General features: G+C 42.1%; 1 protein-coding gene across 1 annotated transcript in view; it reads right to left on the reverse strand.

Moving 5' to 3' along the window:
• LOC143804849 (Krueppel-like factor 5) overlaps positions 1 to 24834 on the reverse strand; it is a 133279-nt gene that overhangs the window by 11991 nt on the left and 96454 nt on the right. The window contains exon 3 of the mRNA XM_077283348.1: positions 10892 to 10951. Within this exon, the coding sequence (XP_077139463.1) occupies positions 10892 to 10951 (60 nt within the window). The remainder of the gene's footprint in view (positions 1 to 10891; positions 10952 to 24834) is intronic.

The following is a 24834-nucleotide window of genomic DNA, read 5'->3' on the forward strand; positions in this document are numbered from 1 at the left end:
TTTACAACACACACTTTGTGAGGTAGACAGTTGTGTTTACATTGCTGGATTACGGAGATTTTTCTTTTTTTAAAACAAATGTAAATTCCATAATTATTGCACAAGCCAGGAAACACACTTTCTGCGACACACAAGACTTGGTTTCATGATTTTGGCTTAGTAGCAAAATTAGGATAAAGGGGCGTTAAAATGCCTTACTCTATTGCAGTGCATGAAGAAAAACAGTCTTTTTTTAAGGTGCTGTCACTGCAGAACATGAAAGATCAAAGAAATCAAATGCACACTGACTATGCAGGTCCAGCACTTGAATTTTTAGATGAACATTTACAGACTTGAGACTAGCACTGCAATAAAAGAGACTCTGCCTTTTTCTGTGACATTGTCCCTCACAGTTGAAGCTTCATTTTCGGCACAGCCATACTGGCAAGATGGCAGCTGAAAGAGACTGCATTGCACATAATCACCCAGGAATACTCTGGAACTACTATAGCATGGCTGCAATGGCAACTTGAGGATAAATAGAACCCGGAGGGTCCTTATTAGGGGATTGATAAGAGCAAACTGGGGAAGATTTTAAAATGGGTTACATTGGCAAAAATTAATAAATATATGTGCACTTTATTATACGACCACATTATGATTTTGGAAATAAATTCTCAACTCAGCGTCTGAGCAGAATCCGTTATCAAATGTCCATAAGTTTTTTTTGCGCAATTTTTTTTCATAAAATACACTTTTATGGACAGCAGAAAAGTAATAAATTGGTATGCTTAGAACACAAATTAATCAGCTGGAACCCAATAAGTAAATTCCCCAAAATATGTTAACTTCAGGAACTAAATAGTTTTACTTCTAGGCTTTAATATATTTTAAGTCAGTTCAAAATATGTGTGAATGCAGATAATGAGAAGCACAGTCAACAAGATTTTCCAGACAAGTGCTATCTAGTGATGAGTGAGTATACTCGTTACTCGGGGTTTCCCAAGCATGCTCGGGTCGTCTCCGAGTATTTTGGCATCCTCTGAGATTTAGTTTTTGTTGACGCAGCTGCATGATTTGTGGCTGCTAGACAGCCTGAGTACATGTGGGGGTTGCCTGTTTGTTAGGGAATCCCCACATGTATTCAAGCTGTATAGCAGCCGCAAATCATGCAGCTGTAGCAACGAAAGCTAAATCTCCGAGCACGCAAAATACTCGGAGACCACCCGAGCGTGCTCTGGAAATTTCGATTAATGAGTATACTCACTCATCACAAGTGCTAACCAATTTACTCATTATTACAAATTTCTCTATTCTAATAAAAAAATATACTTATCAACTAAGTGTAAATGAAATTGATTTTTTTCTCTGGCCTCTCCAGGAGTACATTGAGAAAATCTCTGCTCCATTGTTGAAACATGAGGTCACATAAATATTCCATTTAACCAAATTTATAAATTTTCTTGACTGAGATAGCCAGATATTCTAAAAATATACAGTATGCATATAATAGTTGTAGATGTAGTCGCTTCTTAGTTAATCTGCATCCACAGTAGGGCTCATTCAGATGTTTTATTTTCTCCACAACATTTTTCTTTTTCCCTATTTTTTCTCCCTCCTCATTGCACCAGTCCGTGTGTGTGTCCTACAGCTGCTGAGTTGTTGATCAGGCATAAACCACTGATTAGCACCCGTTCTCGTTTTTAGCAAGGACTTTTTTTTCTTTTCTGTTTTGCACCGCAAAAAGAAGCCGAGTTCTGGTCAGTGACGAACATCACTGATCGGTTGTTTTTGATCAGTTGATAGGATTATATATTTTTTATTTTTTTAACTTCTAAATGAAAACGTTCACACCACGCTCTCACTCTCACACACACATATGAATACAATTAGGTACACATACAAACACCACATATGTGAAAGAATGTTGTGCCTTTTTGCACTACAACCATGCATGTGTCCTACAGCCATCAAACGCTGGTCAAAAATGAACATCACTGACCGGTTGTTTTGGTGGAAAAAGAACTGAGTAAAAATCATTTGGATTAGTTGATAGGATCAGATTAGTGACAGTAAATAATACCGTAGTAATCGACGTCTACTACCGTATTACTGAATAGAGTTTGGGTTAGTGTTATCGAGGAAAAAAAAATCATCCATGCATCCGTCCTTCAGCCGTCGAGCGCTAATCACTGATGCACATCAGTGATCAATCTCCGGATGTTGTCTTTGCTTTTTTTGTTTTTTGAAAGAATAAAAATAATTTAGATTAGGGACAGTAAAAATATATCGTAGTAATTGTTGTCCACTACAGCATTTGTTACTGAATTGAGTTAGTGTCAGCACAGAAAAAAGAATCATCCATGCATTTTACAGCTGTTGAGTGCTGATCACTGACGCACATCAGTAATCAATCTCCGTTTGTTGTTTTTTTTGTAAAAAAAGATGGAAGTATAATTTAAATTATGGACAGTAAAATATTCCATAGTAACATCATCTACTACAGTATTTTTTACTGAACTAAGTTAGTGTTAGCACGGGAAAAAGAATCATCGGTGCGCCCATCCAACAGCCATCGAGCGCTGATCACTGATGCACATCAGTAATTAATTTCCGGTTGTTGGGGTTTTTTTTTAATGAAGAATAAAAATATAATTTAGATAAAGTAAAAACGTACCATAGTAATTGTCATCTGCTGCAGTATTTTTACTCAATTGAGTTAGGGTTTGTATCAGCGTGGAAAAAGAATCACATTCGTGCATGTGTCCTACAGCTGTCGGGCACGGATTAGCAACACATCCCTGTTCGACCTCTGGCTGTTTTTTTTTTTTTTTTTCTTTGTGTGAAAAGAGAGTAAAAAATGTTTTTTGATCAGTTGATAGGACTAGATTTTTTCATTTTTTCTCTTCTAAATAAAAAGGTTTATACCAAGCACTCACACACACATGAATAAAATTTGGTACATATATAAACACCACATACAGGTGATTCTCACAAAATTATAATATCATCAAAATGTTAATTTATTTCAGTTCTTCAATACAAAAAGTGAAACCCATATATTATATAGAGTCATTACAGAGTGATCTATTTCAAGTGTTTATTTCTGATAATGTTTATGGCTTACAGCCAATGAAAACCCAAAAGTCATTATCTCAGTAAATTAGAATAAGTAACAAAAAACACCTGCAAAGGCTTCCTAAGTGTTCAAAAAGTTCTCTTAGTCTGTTTCAGTAGCTCCACAATCGCGGGGAAGACTGCTGACTGACAGATGTCCAGAAGACAGTCATTGACACACCCCACAAAGAGAGGAAGCCACAAAAGGTCATTGTAAAAGAAGCTGGCTGTTCACAGAGTGCTGTATCTAAGGAAAAAGTGTGTAAGAAAAAGGTGCACAAGCAGCTGGGATAACCGCAGCCTTGATAGGATTGTTAAGAAAAGGCCATTCAAAAATTTGGTGGAGATTCACAAGGAATGGACTGCTGCTGGAGGCATAGCTTCAACAGCCACCACACACACACACAGACGTATCCAGGACATGGGCTACAAGTGTCGCATTCCTTGTGTCAAGCCATGCATGACCAATAGACAACCCCAAAGCATCTTACCTGCACCAAGGAGAAAAAGAACTGGACTGTTGCTCAGTGGTTCAAGGTGTTGTTTTCAGATTAAAGTAAATGTTGCATTTCATTTGGAAATCAAGGTCCCAGAGTCTGGAGGAAGGGAGACCACAATCCAAGCTGCTTGAGGCCTAGTGTGAAGTATCCACAATTTGTGATGGTTTGGGGAGCCATGTCATCAGCTGGTGTAGGTCCACTGTGTTTTATCAAGACCAAAGTCAGCGCAACCATCTACCAAGAAATTTTAGAGCACTTCATGCTTCCCTTTGCTGACCAGATTTTTGGACATGGAAATTTCATTCTCCAGGAGGACTTGACACCTGTCCACACTGCCAAAAGTACCAATACCTAGTTTACAAACAACAGTATCACTGTGCATGATTGGCCAACAAACTCACCTGACCTTAACCCCATAGAGAATCTATGGAGTTTTGTCAAGAGGAAGATGAGAGACTCCAGACCCAACAATGCAGACGAGCTGAAGGCTGATATCAAAGCAATGAGGGCTTCCATAACACCTCAGCAGTGCCACAGACTGATCGCCTCCATGCTGAGGCCGCATTGATGCAGTAATTGATGCAAAAGGAGCCTCAACTAAGTACTGAGTGCATTTACTGAACATACATTTCAGTAGGCCAACATTTCGGATTTTAAAATCATTTTTCAAGCAGGTGTCATAAAGTATTCTAATTTACTGAGATAATGACTTTTGTGTTTTCATCGGCTGTAAGCCATAATCATCAACATAAACAGAAATAAACACTTGAAATTGATCACTCTGTGTGTAATGACTCTATATAATATATGAGTATCACTTTTTGTATTGCAGAACTGAAATAAATTAACTTTTTGATGATGTTCTAATTTTGTGAGAAGCACCTGTATTTTAAAAAATGTTGTCTCACTCGTTCCAAACCCGGTACTCAGTGGAGGAGTCATACACTTTCCTTGCCAGTGACAGTGAGGGAGGGGATCCCACCTTCCTTAATTTTTTTGACTCACCACTTCCTCATGTGATACCGAACTGCCACGTAGACACCCCAGGACATAAAAAGAACCAGCGCTCACAGTTACTGACCCCATATGGACCTGACCCCCCGAAGACTGTTAGCCACAGATTTCTTATTTTGTGGCACAATCAGGAATCCAATTTGACAGCACCAGCCTCACAGAAATAGACTTTTTAAAAGTTTTTTCTCTGAGAATTTTGTAAACCTCATGGTGGCTGAGACAAATTTGTACTCCCTGCAATTTTGTCACAAATAAGCCCTTCATCATTTTCTATCTGGACCCATCTAGGCGCAGTAGAAATTATGATGTTTTGGGGCCTGGTTCTTCACTTGGGGCTGATGAAGAAGCCAGAGCTTCGGCAATATTGGTGTGTTGACGTTTTCCTTAACACTACAATGTTCCGCATGACCATGACCTGTAAACATTTTGAGGCCATCCACAAATTTTGTATTACAATGATAATGCACGGTGAATTCCCAGAGGAGACCCCAACTTTGACCGACTTTTCAAAGTTTGGCCAGTCATTGATCACTTCAGCAACGTTTGCTGGGGTGTGTGTGCCCCAAATGTACATCTGCGTGGGTGGGTCCCTAATCCATTTCAAGTGGACAATCAAATTCTGACAGTACCTGTCCAGTAAGATGGTCAGGTGCGAGAGTGTCTCAGGGTACACTCACAGGTTTAGAATTCATGAAGGCAAGGACACCTGAATGTCCCCCTGCCCTGGGAGTGTGTGGGAAAATTGTGTGCCATTTGGTGCACCCACTGTTGGATCAAGTTATCACCTCTACATACATAACTTTTATGCCAGCATTCTACTCTTCAACAAGTAGTAAAAAATCCAACACCAAGAGGTTGCACTCCAATAAGCTTTATTCCAAAATCTTCATATAAAAGCATTGACAACCAACAATAGAAAAAATGGTTATGACTAAGGGGCATATTTGGCCCTGAAAGGTGTAAACCGGTGCTATTTGTGCCATTTTTTCTATTGTCGGTTGTCAATGCTTTTATATGAAGATTTTGGAATAAAGCTTTTTGGAGTGCAAACTTTTGGTGCTGGATTTTTTACTACTTGTTGGATTTTCTTGGGATGGCAGCCATGCACAGAGTGGACAGGTGAGCTGAAAAATACTTTTTTTATCTTTCTCACTCTTCAAGTCCCTCTCTGCATGAGGTACCACATCCTGCCGTACTATCCGCAAAAATCAGAAAGGCCTCTCTAAGACACTAATTGAGCAGTTTCTCAGGAAGGGCGAGAGCAGAGCCCAATCTAGCGACAACATGCTGCTGGTCAAATACAAGGACAAGAGGGATGTCCTTTTCTTGACCACCATACATGGTGATGGCAGCACCCCCACACCTGAACGAGGTACCACTATACAGGTCCACAAACCACATTGTGTACTGGAGTACAACAAGAACATGGGGGGTTGATCTCTCTGATCAAGTCCTCCAGTCGTATAGTGCCATGAAGAAAGCCAAGTTGTGGTACAAGAAGCTGGCTATGCACATCATACAGATGGCAATGTACAACGCTTTCGTGCTATAACAATGTGCAGGCCAGACCGGTGCATTGTATCTTCAGTATTTCCAGAACTGAAGGTGCTTGTATCTTACGAGACCAGCCTTTCGTTGGTGAGATCCCTCAAAACACAAAGAAAGGAAAGTCGCAAAAAAGGTGCCAAGTTTGTTACAAAAGGGAAATAGACAAGGACACCATTTGACTAGTGATGAGCGAGTATACTCGTTGCTTGGGTGATCTCCGAGTATTTGTTATGTTCGGAAATTAAGTTTTCATCGCCTCAGCTGAATGATTTACAGCTTCTAGCCAGCTTGATTACATGTCGGGATTCCCTAGCAACCAGGCAACCTCCACATGTACTCAGCCTGGCTAATAGCTGTAAATCATTCAGCTGAGGCGATGAAAACTTAATCTCCGAACACTAACTAATACTCGGAGATCACCCGAGCATGCTTGGGAAAACCCGAGCAACGAGTATATTCGCTCATCACTACATTTGTCAATGCGACACATGCCCTTTCAAACCTGGCCTGTGTATAAAAGAATGCTTTAGACTGTACCACCATCCATGGACTACTAAATTTCTGACTTACACAGCTCATGTATGACAACCTAACGTACACTACACAACTTACGTATGCCAACCAGATGTACACTACACAACTCGCATATGCCAACCTGATCTACTCTACATAATTTATGTATATGCCACCACATTATAATATTCAAATACTAGAAAAATACCAGGTCAATTCCAATATAGGGTCACTTATGGGGGGTTTCTACTGTTTATGCACATCAGGGTCTTTGCAAACGCGACGCATTGCCCACAGATCATTCCATCAAAGTCTGCATTCCAAAACGTCACTCCCTACCTTCCAAGTCCTGTCGTGCACCCAAACAGAAGTTTTCTAACACATATAGGGTATCAACATACTCAGGAGAAATTGCCCAACAGATTTTGAGGTTAATTTTCTCCTGTTACCCTTGTGAAAATAAAAAAATTGGGGCTAAAAGATAATTTTTGTGGAAAAAACGTGATTTTTTTATTTTCACGACTCAACGTTATAATTTTTTGTGAGGCACTTGGGGGTTCACAGTGCTCGTCACATATCTAAATAAATTCATTGAGGGGTCTAGTTTCCAAAATCGAGTCACTTGTAGTCGATTTCCAGGGGCTTTGCAAATGGCACATGACCTCGGCAGACCATTCCATCAAAGTCTGCATTCCAAAATGTCACTCCTTCACTTCAACTGTGGTTTTCTCCCACATATGGAGTATCAGTGTACTCATTACAAATTGCACAATAAATTTTGGGGTCCATATTCTCCCGTTATTCTTGTGGAAATAAAAAAAATTGGGGATAAAAGATAATTTTGGGGGAAAAAAATGTGGTTTTTATATCTTCACGACTCTACGTGATAAACGTCTGTGAAACACATGGTGTCTGGTAATGATTCCAGCAAATTTTGCCTTCAAAAAGTCAAATGGCACTCCTTCCCTTCCGAGCCCTGACATGTGCTCAAACAGTGGTTTTCCCCCACATATGGAGTATCAGTATGTATTGCACTACAAATTTTGAGTTCTACTTTCTCCTGTTACCCTTGTGAAAATAAAAAATGGAGGCTAAAAGATAAATTTTGTGAAAAAAATTAGATTATTTTATTTTCACGACTCAATGTTATAATTTTCTGTTAGGCATTTGGAGGTTCACAGTGCTCATCACATATATGTAAATAACTTCCTGGGGGGGTCTAGTTTCCAAAATGTGGTCACTTGTGGGGGATTTTTACTGTTTTGGCAAATCAGGGGCTCTGTAAAGTCCATGCCCTCATCATCTCTCGCCTTGATTACTGCAACCTCCTGCTCTGTGGCCTCCCCTCTAACACTCTCGCACCCCTCCAATCTATTCTAAACTCTCCTGCCCGACAAATCCACCTGTCCCCCCCGCTATTCCCCGGCCTCTCCCCTCTGTCAATCCCTTCACTGGCTCCCCATTGCCCAGAGACTCCACTACAAAACCCTAACCATGACGTACAAAGCCATCCACAACCTGTCTCCTCCATACATCTGTGACCTCGTCTCCTGGTACTTACCTACACGCAACCTCCGATCCTCACAAGATCTCCTTCTCTACTCCCCTCTTATCTCCTCTTCCCACAATCGTATACAAGATTTCTCTCGCGTATCACCCCTACTCTGGAACCCTCTACCACAACACATCAGACTCTCGCCTACCATCGAAACCTTCAAAAAGAGCCTGAAGACCCACCTCTTCCGACAAGCCTACAACCTGCAGTAACCACTGATCAACCAAACCGCTGCATGACCAGCTCTATCCTCACCTACTGTATTCTCACCCATCCCTTGTAGATTGTGAGCCTTAGCGGGCAGGGTCCTCTCTCCTCCTGTACCAGTTATGACTTGCATTGTTTAAGATTATTGTACTTGTTTTTATTATGTATACCCCTTCTCACATGTAAAGCGCCATGGAATAAATGGCGCTATAACAATAAATAATAATAATAATAATAATAAATGCAACATGATGACAAAATCTGCATTCCAAAATGTCCCTCCTTCACTCCCGAGCCCTGACGGGCGCCCAAACAGGGTTTTTTCCCCACATATGGGGTATCAGGATACTTATGAGAAATTGCACAAAAATTTTGGAGTCCATTTTCTTCTGTTACCCATGTGAAAATAGAAAGATAATTTCTGTGGAAAAAAAAATTTGATTTTTTTATTTTCATGGCTCTACATTATAAACTTCTGTGAAGCACCTGAGGGTGCAAGTGCTCACCAAACATTTAGATAAGTTCCTTGAGGGGGTCTAGTTTCCAAAATGAGGTCACTTGTGGGAGTTTCTACCATTTAGCCATATCAGGAAATCTCCAAGCGCAACATGGCATCCACTCTCAATTCCAGCCAATTTTGCGTTCATAAAGTCAAATGTTGCTTCTTCATTTCCGAGCCTTGCCATGCGCTCAAACACTGTTTTTTCGTCACATATAGGGTATCGGCATGTTCAGGAGAAATTTCACTACAAATTTTGGGTCCATTATCTCCTGTTACTCTTGTGAAATAAAAAAAAAGTGGGTGTAAATTAAAATTTTAGTGAAAAACAGTTAAATGCTAATTTTTATCCTTCCACACTGCTTCAGTTCCTGTGAAGCACCTGAAGGGTTAATTAACTTATTGAATGTGGGGTTTGAGCACCTTGAAGGGTGTAGTTTTTAAAATGGTGTCAGTTTTGGGTATTTTCCGTTACATTGGCCCCCCCCAAAACTCACTTCAAATGTGATGTGGTCCCTAAAAAAATGGTTTTGCTAATTTTGCTAGAAAATGAGAAATTGCTGGTCAACGTTTAACTCTTATAACTTTTTAACAAAATAATTTGATTCAAAAATTTTTCTGATGTGAAGTAAACAAGTGGGAAATGTTATTTATTAACTACTTTGTGTTAAATATCTCTCTGATTTAAGGGCATAAGAATAAAAAATTAGAAAATTGCAAAATGTTCTACATTATTGACTAATTTACATTTTTTCACAAATACATGCAAGTCATATCAAAGAAATTTTACCACTATCATGAAGTACAATATACGAAAAATACAAGAAAACATTCTCAGAATCCGTGGGATCCGTTGAAACATTCCAGAGTTATTACCTCATAAAGTGACAGTGGTCAGAATTGTACAATTTGGCTGGTCATGAAGGTGAAAACAGGCTTGGTGGGCAAAGGGGTTAAAAAAAGTCACAAATGTAAAGATAAATTTCATGCAAACAAGAAAAAGGCTCTAATCACCAAAAACTCAACAAAAAAAAACAGGTAGAAATGAAATAATGAATTGGTCACCAAACCTTCCATATTCCTACTCACTTTAATACTTTAAAACCAACTTTTAACCAAGTAACAGATTTAAGATCTTCTGACTTGAGATGAGCAAATAAATTAAAGTGGAATTTAATTGGACTCAAATTTTTTAAAAATATGCATTTGAAAAATGTGGATTTTTTTGTAATTCGCTTCCGTGTAGATTCAGCAATATGGCTGTTTTTTATTTGAACCATAAAAGGCTATTAAAAGGTTAAAAAAATAGATAAAAATACATCTACTCATTTCATGCAGACCTCTCTGGCCTCTCCACTCCTCACAACAACTTGTCCGTTCCTCGCTAAATCTTCTTTCCCTCCTGCCGCTCGGACTGGAATCCTCAGGCCTACCACACTGAGCCAAGATTTCCAGTTTTTATGAGGCCCAGCACATCTCTGCACATGCTCGAGGAAGGTTCTGACGCACGTCATGACGTCACAACGCCATTATCTTCAGTAGAGTTGCGCAAAACCCTCCCAGGCCTGATAAAAGCTGGAAGTTCCGGGAATTCAAGTGTGAGTGCTGAGGGATCAGAAGATACAGTGAAGGCCGAAAATGGGGCAGTGAGTAGCTGAGTGACCAGAGAGATGAGCGGTAAGGTGAGTATAAGGATTTCTTTTCTTTTTTACATATTACATTTTTTATCCTCAGAGGTCTGAGTGGATCCAGATCATAATAATAGACATTAAATTTACAGAGAATAAGTTATCCTCTAATCGAATTTCCCAGAGAAAAAATGTGCAAACCAGCCATCTGCTCATTTCTACTCATGACATATTAATTTCTTCACTATTACTAAAATCAGAAAAATACAGTATTAGCTGAGGTTTAGAAACTGGAGGTAAATTGATCTTGGGTTATGCTACATTGTATTACCTGTGTGTGTTCTCTGATGTGCCTTGAGATGTGAGCTCTTGGTGTACACCTTCATGCAACCTAAATAAAAACCACAGTACAAATCAATATTAAGTTTGAAAACAATAAAAATAGATCTCAATACTGTTACAAAAGATGTTAATATAGTATTTCAAACTATTACATTGCAATGTTATTGTTAATGCTGGTCATCAAAATTAACCCAGTGCACATAAAAGACATGCTAGAGTTAGACCATGGGACATGTTTGCTAAAGCATACCTCCCAACCGTCCCGATTTCAGCGTGACAGTCCCGCTTTGGCACCGGGGTCCCGCTGTCCCGCTTCGGGCATTTAAAATCCCGAATTTGCGGCCGCCGGTGAAGCCCCGCCCACTTCCGGGACGTAGAGAGAGCCAGCCTGTTTTTTTTTTTTTTTTATAAAAGCTGCCTCCTGACCGCCCGCGCAACACCCCCCCCCCCTCCCGCCCCCTGTGCGGCGCTGCCACGCTGAAGGAGAGAGCCTGCAGCAATCAAGAAGAAAGGTCAGCGATTCACTACCTCTGGCTGTGTGTGCACGGAGCTCCGGCTTCTGCTCTTAGCTGCTATCCCGGCAGAGAAGGAGAGACGGGGGAGGTGCCGGGATAGTGCAGAGCTGTGAGCAGGAGACTGAAGACTTCAGCAGAGAGCTGCACATGGACATCAGCCGCCCCTGCATCACAGAGGAGATTGTGTGTGTGTGATGTGTGTGATGGCTGCGTGTGTGTGTGTGATGGCTGCGTGTGTGTGTGTGTGATGGCTGCGTGTGTGTGTGTGATGGCTGCGTGTGTGTGTGTGATGGCTGCGTGTGTGTGTGTGATGGCTGCGTGTGTGTGTGATGGCTGCGTGTGTGTGTGTGATGGCTGCGTGTGTGTGTGATGGCTGCGTGTGTGTGTGTGATGGCTGCGTGTGTGTGTGTGTGATGGCTGCGTGTGTGTGTGTGATGGCTGCGTGTGTGTGTGATGGCTGCGTGTGTGTGTGATGGCTGCGTGTGTGTGTGTGTGATGGCTGCGTGTGTGTGTGTGATGGCTGGGTGTGTGTGTGATGGCTGTGTGTGTGTGATGGCTGCGTGTGTGTGTGTGTGATGGCTGCGTGTGTGTGTGTGATGGCTGCGTGTGTGTGTGTGTGTGATGGCTGCGTGTGTGTGTGTGTGTGATGGCTGCGTGTGTGTGTGATGGCTGTGTGTGTGTGATGGCTGCATGTGTGATGGCTGCGCGTGTGTGTGTGTGTGTGTGATGGCTGCGTGTGTGTGTGTGATGGCTGCGTGTGTGTGTGTGTGATGGCTGCGTGTGTGTGTGATGGCTGTGTGTGTGTGATGGCTGTGTGTGTGTGATGGCTGCGTGTGTGTGTGTGATGGCTGCGTGTGTGTGATGGCTGCGTGTGTGTGATGGCTGCGTGTGTGTGATGGCTGCGTGTGTGTGTGTGATGGCTGTGTGTGATGGCTGCGTGTGTGTGATGGCTGCGTGTGTGTGATGGCTGCGTGTGTGTGTGTGTGATGGCTGCGTGTGTGTGTGTGTGTGTGTGTGTGATGGCTGCGTGTGTGTGTGATGGCTGCGTGTGTGTGTGATGTCTGCGTGTGTGTGTGATGGCTGCGTGTGTGTGTGTGTGATGGCTGCGTGTGTGTGTGTGATGGCTGCGTGTGTGTGTGATGGCTGCGTGTGTGATGCATTTGTGTCAAAGCTGCATGTGTTTGTGAGCTGCGTGCGTGTGAGCTGCGTGCCTGTGTGTGAGCTGCGTGCCTGTATGTCATTATACAGTATGGAGCATCATGTGTGGTCATTATACAATATGGAGCATCATGTGCGGTCATTATACAGTATGGAGCATCATGTGCGGTCATTAGACAGTATGGAGCATCATGTGCGGCCATTATACAGTATGGAGCATCATGTGCGGTCATTATACAGTATGGAGCATCATGTGCGGTCATTATACAGTATGGAGCATCATGTGTGGCCATTATACAGTATGGAGCATCATGTGCGGTCATTATACAGTATGGAGCATCATGTGCGGTCATTATACAATATGGAGCATCATGTGCGGTCATTATACAGTATGGAGCATCATGTGCGGTCATTAGACAGTATGGAGCATCATGTGCGGCCATTATACAGTATGGAGCATCATGTGCGGTCATTATACAGTATGGAGCATCATGTGCGGTCATTATACAGTATGGAGCATCATGTGTGGCCATTATACAGTATGGAGCATCATGTGCGGTCATTATACAGTATGGAGCATCATGTGTGGCCATTATACAGTATGGAGCATCATGTGCGGCCATTATACAGTATGGAGCATCATGTGCGGCCATTATACAGTATGGAGCATCATGTGCGGCCATTATACAGTCTGGAGCATCATGTGCGGCCATTATACAGTCTGGAGCATCATGTGCGGTCATTATACAGTCTGGAGCATCATGTGCGGTCATTATACAGTCTGGAGCATCATGTGCGGTCATTATACAGTCTGGAGCATCATGTGCGGTCATTATACAGTCTGGAGCATCATGTGCGGTCATTATACAGTCTGGAGCATCATGTGCGGTCATTATACAGTCTGGAGCATCATGTGCGGTCATTATACAGTATGGAGCATCATTTGCGGTCATACAGTATGGAGCATCATGTGCGGTCATTATACAGTATGGAGCATCATGTGCGGTCATTATACAGTATGGAGCATCATGTGGGGTCATTATACAGTATGGAGCATCATGTGCGGTCATTATACAGTCTGGAGCATCATGTGCGGTCATTATACAGTATGGAGCATCATTTGCGGTCATACAGTATGGAGCATCATGTGCGGTCATTATACAGTATGGAGCATCATGTGCGGCCATTATACAGTATGGAGCATCATGTGGGGTCATTATACAGTATGGAGCATCATGTGCGGTCATTATACAGTATGGAGCATCATGTGTGTTCATTATACAGTATGGAGCATCATGTGCGGTCATACAGTATGGAGCATCATGTGCGGTCATACAGTATGGAGCATCATGTGTGTTCATTATACAGTATGGAGCGTCATGTGTGTTCATTATATATTATGGAGCGTCATGTGTGGTCATTATATATTATGGAGCGTCATGTGTGGTCATCGTACAGTATGGAGCATCATGTGTGGCCATTATACAGTATGGGGCACTGTGTGGCCATATTTTTTTGTTTATAATTATTGTATATGAAACAGTGTGATCGGCAGTGCTAAATGGGTGTGGTTGGGATGTGGATATGGGTGTGACTAATTATGAATGGGTGTGGTCAGAGGCGTGGCCTAAAATTTGCCGCGGCGCGCAAAGCGCGCCGCAAACTTTGTCCCTCTTTCCCATCTTCAAAAGTTGGGAGGTATGGCTAAAGATATGATGAAACGTAATATCTAGTGTAGTATATCATCAAGTAACGTGTTGTTATTTACAGTTTTCAAAACTTCTAAAGAATCATATAGATGGAGAGAAATCTAAAAAAACTGAAACTTACACTTTACAATGGCTTAGAAGGGCCACTGGTCCATTACTGCCAGATGTAAAGTTAACACCACCCAATGAGTTACACTTTCTCCATCTTTAGAGATGTCTCCAATTTCATTTCCAACTACAATCCCACCCTTCACCCACAGTATACTGAGCTTCTTTGCTAATCAAGCTTTCCCAGGTGGATGCCGTTGGGGGAAGCTCAAAATCATACCATCCATTAGGCAGAGGTATTTATTATCTCTACATTCATTGTATAAGGAAAAATGGGAGGCCAATTTTGTTATTTCATGTTCCACTTTGAGGACGTTTCATTTTTGCCATACCCTTTCTAGAGGAAATAGTTGAATTTTTTTAATAGAAATCTCTCTGCTTTGTGCTTAACATATACCCACTTATCTCCATGAATAATACCCCTGTTTCAGAAAGATGCTTCAGAGGCTGCATCAGACCTGGAGTTCTTTAGCATATCTGGTGAAGATGCCCTATCGCCCACTTATGGTAGACCAAAATAGTCTTCTGTCACATACACACTTGTCAGCACGTGATGCGGGTGCACCTGCAATGGTTAATTTATCAACTCTCAGTCAATCCAGCACTCAACCGCTATAAACTGATCTGTTTATAAATTACACCTCAACACAGTCCACACTCCGGCTACACAACACGTTGCCACCACTCAACAAGGACATGGGGTAATGAGTCCCCAAGATATGCTCTTTACATATATATGCACGTGTCCTCTTCCTTCCCCCTGCAGGGAATGTTAACAAAAGTTTATGGAAGGGTAATATCCGTCCTTCCTCCTTCCCTGTAGCTGCCAGATTTTTCTTTGTTAAAAAGACAGATGGGGTTCTCCGTCCTTGACTCACTTTCCAAGAACTAAAGAAAATCATCCTGGTTATTTTTAACCACTTTCCCACTTCCCAAATCCACTCATTCTCGACCTATATAATCAGCTTCTGGCGGCCAGGGTGTTTTCTAAACTTGATCTTAGAGGGGTCTACAATTTGATATGCATTTGGAAGGGTGATGAAGGGAAAACGGCGTTTTTAAAGTTGAGAGACTTTTTACAAGCCTTGTCATGTAATTTTGATTATCCAATGCACCTGCTGTGTTTTAAAATTTTATGAATGATATTTTCTCTAATTGCACTGGAAGATATGTTGTGATTTTTATGGATGATATTCTAATTTTCTCGCCAGATTTGGACTCTCACCAGAAACATGTCCGTGTTGTGTTACAGAGATTGTTTGCTAAATTAGAGAAATGTTTTTTTTTTCTGTTCAGGACTAGTGTTGAGCATTCCGATACCGCAAGTATCGGGTATCGGCCGATACTTGCGGGTATCGGAATTCCGATACCGAGATCCGATACTTTTGTGGTATCGGGTATCGGTATCGAAACAACATTAATGTGTAAAATAAAGAATTAAAATAAAAAATATTGCTATACTCACCTCTCCGACGCAGCCTGGACCTCACCGAGGGAACCGGCAGCGTTCTGTGCTTAAAATGCGCGCGTTTACTTCCTTCCGTGGCATCACGGCTTGTGATTGGTCGCGTGCCGCCCATGTGGCCGCGACGCGACCAATCACAGCAAGCCGTGACGTAATTTTCAGGTCCTGGATGCCTAATTCTAGGCATTCAGGATTTTAAAATTACGTTCCGGCTTGTGATTGGTCGCGTCGCGGTCACATGGGCGACGCGACCAATCACAAGCCGTGACGTCACGGGAGGCAGGAAACGCGCGCATTTTAAAATTACGTCACGGCTTGTGATTGGTTGCGTGCCGCCCATGTGACCGCGACGCGACCAATCACAGCAAGCCGTGACGTAATTTCAGGTCCTGAATGCAGAAATAGGCATTCAGGACCTGAAATTACGTCACGGCTTGATGTGATTGGTCGCGTCGCGGTCACATGGGCGGCACGCAACCAATCACAAGCCGTGACGTAATTTTAAAATGCGCGCGTTTCCTGCCTCCCGTGACGTCATGGCTTGTGATTGGTCGCGTCGCCCATGTGACCGCGACGCGACCAATCACAAGCCGGAACGTAATTTTAAAATCCTGAATGCCTAGAATTAGGCATCCAGGACCTGAAAATTACGTCACGGCTTGCTGTGATTGGTCGCGTCGCGGCCACATGGGCGGCACGCGACCAATCACAAGCCGTGACGTCACGGAAGGAAGTAAACGCGCGCATTTTAAGCACAGAACGCTGCCGGTTCCCTCGGTGAGCTGCAGGCTGCGTCGGAGAGATGAGTATAGCAATATTTTTTATTTTAATTCTTTATTTTACACATTAATATGGATCCCAGGGCCTGAAGGAGAGTTTCCTCTCCTTCAGACCCTGGGAACCATCAGGGATACCGTCCGATACTTGAGTCCCATTGACTTGTATTGGTATCGGGTATCGGTATCGGATTAGATCCGATACTTTGCCGGTATCGGCCGATACTTTCCAATACCGATACTTTCAAGTATCGGACGGTATCGCTCAACACTATTCAGGACATTTCATTCTTGGGGTTTTCCTTGTCAGCAGAAGTGTTTAAGATGGACCCTGGGAAGGTGCAAGTCATAATTGATCGGGTTCAACCTCATGAGCTTAACGCTTTTCAACGTTTTTCACCAACTATTATAGGAAATTTATCAAGGATTTTCCTCAGATAGATAAGCCTCTGACTGACCTTACACGTGAGGGGGAGAATCTCAAGGTTTAGTCTGCAGGTGCTATCAGGGCTTTTGAAAGATTATAAGAGTGTTTTATATCTGTCCCATTCTAATCCAACCTGATGTCCAAGAACCATTCATTGAAGAAGAGGTGGATGCTTCAGACATTGGAATTGGGGCAGTTTTATTTGCTCTTTGTTTTTACCTCACGCTGAATTAACTTTTAACAGTCGAGTAAATCAATCTACTGGAACCTCACCATTTTTCTGTAATGATGGTTTTCACCCCATTTTGGTGAATTTTCTAAGATTAGTTCTGAATGTCCTGGGCTGGAGGTACTGTACAGAGACTTGGGGATGTCTGGAGGGAGATTCAAAAAAATATTGGGACTGCTCAGACTCTCCAAAAATGGAAAGCTGATAGAAGATATTCGATGGGTCCTGTTTTCAAGATTGGAGATAAGGTTTTTTTGTCATCTAGGAACATTAATCTTAAAGTGCCATAGTCAAAGTTGGGTCCAAAGTTTATTAGTCCATATGTGATCCTAGAGGTGGGCAATCCTGTCGGATTTAGAATAAAGCTTCTTCCATCCCTTCACATCTCTAACGTGTTCCATAAATCTCTATTAAAGGAATTTGTCACTTCGGCATTGTCACCCTCATCCCCGCCTCCTCCGGTTTCAGTCGACGGTGGCTTAGAGTATGAGGTTCAGAGGGTTGTGGATTCTTGGAAGGTCCAGAATTCCTCCCAATACCTCATCCACAGGAGGGGATTCTTCCCTTTGCATTTCCACTTTTGTTTTTGTATGATAAACATGTTTACTTTCTTACCTCCTGTTTTCAATGTCTGGAAAGATTCCTCATGATGACTTCTCAATAAAAAGTTTGAAACTAAATATATAGGTTTGCGTTGTATTAATTTTGAAGTTTCATACACCAGTCTTAAATCATATTTAGTTGTAGAACAACTGTAAAGAGGCACACAACTCTCAATAAATGTGGCATATCCCGTGCTGTACTACAGGCATAAAGATAAATCTATTCTTGCTGGGATCAGATGTAGACTAGAAGTATATTTTGCATCTGTCTTTATTCTTTACTAAGAATTAATCTGTCCGACACTTGCCTTGTTTTACAAGTTAGCCAAGTTAACCCACAGGAGAAAACCTGTGACTTTTTATGCCTTAACAAAAATTTGAACTTTTACAACCCTGTGTTTTCTGAAAAGAATTGTTCCTGAGGAATAAAAGTGATCAACTGAAATTTGCCAAAAAAGAGACCGGTCTTTCTAGTTTTCTTCTGTGTCATGTTGATGGAGGAGTCACAACACAGTAGTATATGGAAATATTTGCACCTGATATACTGTACAGTATTTACCAATTTGTCCTGGAGCATACCCATTCTTCCAGGAGCTTCCTGAACTTTCTAGAAGAGCTGGCAGATATCAATAAAATGTACATGAGATGTATTTTGGGTGAAATGTATGCATCATATTTCAATCAGGTGTTGAACATCTTCCAACGCCGAACTAAAGAGGACTTTGATATAGGATCCGCTATTTCCGCAACTACTATAGAAGGGAAAAGAGAGAGACCCACATTCACCTAAACACAAGGGTGAAAAATGTATGCAAAATCGGTTGTTTAGGTCAGTGTTTCCCAAATCCCGTCCTCACGGCCCCCAACACATCATGTTTTCAGGATGTCTGATTTGTATGAAAGGTGAGACAATGAAGAGGCCGAGATAGGCCAAAGAGACTCCAGTTCAAAACCCTCACAATGACATACAAAGCCATCCACAACCTATCTCCTCCATACATCTGTGACATGGTCTCCCGGTACTTACCTACACGAACCTCCGATCCTCTCAAGACCTCCTTCTCTACTCCCCTCTCATCTCTTCCCACAACCGTATCCAAGACATCTCCCGCGCTTCCCCCCATACTCTGGAACTCTCTACCCCAGCACATCAGCCTCTCGCCTACCATAGAAACCTTCAAAAAGAACCTGAAGACTCACCTCTTCTGACAAGCCTACAGCCTGCAGTGATCCTCAACTTACTGAACCGCCGTACAACCAGCTCTACCCTCTCCTAGTGTATCCTCACCCTTCCCCTGCAGACAGTGAGCCCTCGCGGGCAGGGTCCTCCCTCCTTATGTACCTGTGTGCCTTGTTTTTTGCTCATGTTTAATGTATTTGTCTATGTATGCCCCATATTCACATGTAAAGTGCCATGGCATAAATGGCGCTATAAAAATGTATAATAATAATAATTAACACCGCATGAAAGGTGCCGATACTGGAGGTAAGTGTTGTTATTTTACTGTGAGGAAATATAATGATTGAGAAGAGGTTGCCTGAGTAGTGGACAACCCCCTTAAACCTGCATGTGACTCATGAGTATCATTATAACATGTTATTATATTTCCCTCTTTCTAATCCTAAAAGATAAGCAGCAGCAGGCATGTTTGACATCCATTTTTCCTGCAATACCGGTACAATGTCCACATGCTTATCTGTTTAAGAAAAAAGAGGAAAGACACTTACAAAAGATCGGTTGTACTTCCTAAATTTTAACAATTTTAATCTCTATTATAAAGCAAAAGTCAGGACACAACTAACAAAATATATGACAACGCACACATTGCTCCTAGGCCAAAATTTGACAGAGATGCAATGCATATAATCATCATGATAAATAATAGAGCCATGTAGATGAAATGAATGTCTGACATAGGTATAAAGAGACACAATTTGTGTTAAATAGTATTCAATAATGAAAAAGGTGCAGCACACAGGGACAAATAATAATACATAACTAATGCAGTATCTAAAGGATCTAAAAGAGGTGAGCAGTGACCCTGTGCAATAAAGTGCCAGGTGCTTAGTCTCCCGGGAGAATTGGTTCACACAGAAGGCATCATGTAAGAATGAGGACTCCATGCCTATCACCACAGGAGGTGGGCTCCTCAGGGGTAAGGCTCTATGACTAGGCTAGTGGCTTATATCCTGGCTAGAGGTGAGTGAATCTGATAAGATTCAAATGAAGCAGATCGGCCATAGCTCACAGACATGGACCTCACATCCAAAGCTTATACAGTACTTGTGGCATTATTGTTATAAACACTTTGCATGATTGCTTGCTAAAATCTTTAAAAAATGGCAAAAATTTGAAGTGTATCCACATCTTTGGCCACTAGTGTACATTGATCTATTGCAGCGAATCAAAAACGTATAAAAATGAACTCAAGGGTCTTAGTTTAACATTCTGATCAGGCTGTGCCCACTAACTCATCATGGCAAACCTCTCAGTGGGATCTCGGAGAACATGACAAGGGCAGATTTTTACTGTCCCCTGTCACATGATCGCTGATATTCAACAAATAACGGCGATCACAAAAAAAGTCAGATTTAAAATCAATTTCTCTCTTCTCTGATATGATCTAACATATTAGAGAAGAGAGAAATGGGGTCCCCTGAGCCCCCTCCCCTCGTGATATCTCTGTCATCCTTGGGCCCTCCCGCTCCATCCCCCGGCTCTCTGTATCATCTTCCGAGATCTGACGGCCGGTATCCGGCAACAATTGGACATTTTTCCTATTGATTACTGTGATAGACCCTATCACAGTGATCAAAGAAAAAAAATAGTAAATAAACCACCCTTTGTCTCCCACTTAGTTCAATAAAAATTATAAAATATATAGTTTAACTTTTTCCATTATTTGCAGTTAGGGTTGGGGTTAGGGTTGTGTTAGGGCTAGGGTGGAGGTTGGGGTTAGGGTTGTTTTAGGGTTAGAGTTGGGATTGGGGTTTTGGTTAGGGTTGTGTTTAGGGTTGTGTTAGGGTTAGAGTTGGAGTTCTGGTTAGGGTTGTGGTTAGGGTTAGGGTTGGGGTTAGAATTGGGTAAAAAAAATTATGACGATGTCGACTAGTTTTGAGTGCAAGTGTTCTCTACTCGAGTTTGCATCAGGTTCTCAGGTAGGGTTAGGGCTAAGGTTGTGTTAGGGTTGGGGTTGTGGTTAGGGTTGTGTTAGGGGTTGAGGTTGGGGTTCGGGTTGTGTTGGGGTTGTGGTTAGGGTTGTGGTTAGGGTTGGGTTTGTGGTTAGGTTTTAGAATTGGGTAAGGACAAAAATTATGACGATATGATGACTAGTGTTAAGCACAAGTGCTCACTACTCGAGTTTGCATCAGGTGCTCGGGTCCCCGTATGTTTTTTTGGGGGTGTCTAACAGCCACAAACCATGCAGGACAAGAACTTGAGAATATCACTCTGGCATCCGTGATATTCGGTGTATACCCAAGCACCCGATGCAAACTGTAGTAGCGAGCACTTAGGCTCAACACTAATGACGACATATTCAATATGACAACCTAATGTTAACAAATTCTGTGTCGTGCCTGTGGGTTCAAATTGCTCAATATACCCCTGGATAAAATCCTTGAGGGGTGTAGTTTCCAACATGGGGTCACTTGTGGGGGGATACCACCGTTTAGGCACATCAGGGGCTCTCCAAACACAACATGACGTCCGCTCTCAATTCCAGTCAATTTTCCATTTAAAAAGTCAAACGGTGCTGCCATGCACCCAAACAGAGGATTTCTCCCACAATTGGCATATCAGCATGCTCAGGAGAAACTGCGCAACAATTTTTTTCATCCATTTTCTCTTGTTATCCTTGTGAAAATTAAAAAGTTTGTGTCTAAAGTAAATTTTTTGTGAAAAAAAAAGTTGAATGTTCTTTTTTATTTTCACATTGCTTCAGTTCTCTGAAGCAACTGAAGGTTTATACAATTCGAGGGGTGCAGTTTTTAAAATGGTGTCACTTTTGGATACTTTCTGTCATATAGGCCCCTCAAAGTCACTTTGGATGTGATGTGATCCCTAAAAAAAAGTTTTGTAAATTTTGTTGGAAAAATTTGAAATTAATGATCAACTTTTAACCCTTATAACTTCCTAACAAAAAAAAAAGTTTCCAAAATTGTGCTGGTTTAAAGCAGACATGTGAGAAATGTTATTTATTAACTATTCTGTGTGATATGACTCTGATTTAATTTAAAAAAATTTGCCAAATATCCGTTTTTCAAAAATAAACGCAAGTCATATTGAATACATTTTAGCACTATCATGAAGTACAGTTTGTCACGAAAAAACAATCACCGGAATCCGTTGAAGTTCCAGACTTATTACCACTTAAAGTGACAGTGGTCAGAATTGTAAAGTTTGGCTTGTTCATTGAGGTCAAAATAGGCTCAGTCACTAAGGGGCTAAAGGTGCAGAATCAAACACCAACCACTGTTGATGCAATAGCGCAAATACCCAGGGAGCGACCTGATGCCCCACAGCACCCATACTACAACACAGAGCCCCCATGGATCCAGGTCAGCATCACAGTAAGGCTACGTTCACATTAGCGTTAAGCTAATGTGCGTCGGGTTTGCGTCGGCGACGCAGCGGCGACGCATGCGTCATGCGCCCCTATACTTAACATGGGGGACGCATGCGTTTTTTTTGTTGCGTTGTGCGACACATGCGTCTTTTTTGCCGCAAGCGTCGGACCAAGAAAACGCAACAAGTTGCATTTTTCTTGCGTCCGATTTTCGGCAAAAAACGACGCATGCGTCGCAAAACGCAGCGTTTTTGCGTGCGTTTTGACGCGTTTTTGCGTGCGTTGTGCGTTGCGTCGCCGACGCAACGGCGCACAACGCTAGTGTGAACGTAGCCTGACAATGGCTGACACATAGCTACAACACAGAGGGAACAGAGCTAAAAAACTCACCTTGCACCTTATCTCAGAGCAAATATAGGCTGAACCCCTCTTGCTGTCTCCTGCTAATTAAAAACACTTGAGCCAAATGAGGAAAGTATAGGTCCAAGAAAAAAAAGGGGACAAAAAAAGAAAGCTATCAACCTACATATTAAAATATAAAGGTATATATACCAAACGCGCTATCGCACTAGTCTTCTTTCAACCTACATATTAGCCCCATATCTGCAGATTAACAGTGGTCCACCTATGACAAGTTAGTCTAGGTCAGGGGTCTCAAACTGCATTCCTCGAGGGCCTCAAACCATGCGTGTTTTCAAGATTTCCTTAGCATTGCACAAGGTGCTGGAATCATTCTCTGCTGGGGATTAAATTATCACCTATGCAATACAAGGAAATCCTGAAAACATGACCTGTTTGCAGCCCTCGAGGAATGCAGTTTGAGACCTCTATCTAGGTGTATATAAAGTATGTCTGGCTATTGTGGCAATTCTTGGTCGAAAAGAAACCACAAAAAATAAAGCAATTTTCATCTTTCGGTGGCAAAGGATATAGGTCAGGACAGATACTGGAAGAATCCTACATAGATGCAGGAGTTTTGGTAACTATGCTATTTTGATATGATCAAGTTCGGGAAGTCGTTATCAAGTGTTCAACCAGGTCAAAGAAGGAATGGACAGTTGTAGGGTAAATGTTGGAGCAGAAGTTGATGTATGATGGTGTAAGTTTCATTCCCAGGTAACTTAGTTGGGGCCTGGTCTATTTAAAAGGAGAATTAGCTTTCAAGTGGGACAGTTTATTTTCATCAAGAGAAATGTTGAGAGCTACGGATTTATCTAGATTACGGTAATTGTAAGGCCTGAGATGGAGGCTGTTGTAGTTTGGGAATGGACATATGGGGTATATAGTGAAAGTTGTTATGATCCGGTGACCTTGGAGCAGCATGAAACTTTCTCTGGAGTCGGTGGAACATGTACTGACCGCAAATCCTGAACTAACACCGCAACTAGAAGTAGCCGTGGGGTGTGCCTAACAAACCCTAGACACCTCGACACAGCTGGAGGACTAAATACCCCAATAGATGGAAATAGGAATACTACCTTGCCTCAGAGCAGAACCCCAAAGGATAGGCAGCCCCCCACGAATAATGACTGTGAGTAGGAGAAGAAAAGACAAATGCAGGTAGAAAACAGGATTTAGCAAAAGAGGCCACTCTAGCTAAATAGGAAAGGATAGGACAGAATACTAGGCGGTCAGTAATAAAACCCTTCCAAAAATATCCACCGCAGATAATACAAAAAAATTCCACAATCTAACTAAAGACGTGGAATGAATATCTGCAACCCCAGAGAATCCAACTAGACTGAGAAAATACTGACACAATCTAAGCTGGACAAGAAAACACAAAAGAATAGCACTGAATTATGAAGCACACAGCATGTGTGCCACAGAAGAAAAAACACACTTATCTTTGCTGATTTGGCAGAAAGGAAGGAGGAACCAGGCAGAGGTCCAACACCTCCCAATAACAATTGACAACTGGCAAGGACTAATGAATCCTGCACACCTAAATACCCCAGTCAGAACTGCAATCAGCAGACACACCTGACCAGGACTGCAACCCAGGGACAACTGCATTACCACCTGCTACCACCGGAGGGAACCCAAAAGCAGAATTCACAACAGTACCCCCCCTTGAGGAGGGGTCACCGAACCCTCACCAGCGCCCCCAGGCCGATCGGGACGAGCCAGATGAAAGTCACGAACCAAATCAGCAGCATGGACATCAGAAGCAAAAACCCAAGAATTATCCTCCTGGCCATAACCCTTCCATTTGACAAGGTACTGAAGCCTCCGCCTCGAAAAACGAGAATCCAAAATCTTCTCAACCACATTCTCCAACTCCCCATCAACCAACACAGGGGCCGGAGGATCAACAGAGGGAACAACGGGCACCACATATTTCCGCAATAAAGATCTATGGAAGACATTATGGA

This window comes from Ranitomeya variabilis, chromosome 2, assembly GCF_051348905.1.
Source record: "Ranitomeya variabilis isolate aRanVar5 chromosome 2, aRanVar5.hap1, whole genome shotgun sequence".
Classification (NCBI taxonomy): domain Eukaryota; kingdom Metazoa; phylum Chordata; class Amphibia; order Anura; family Dendrobatidae; genus Ranitomeya; species Ranitomeya variabilis.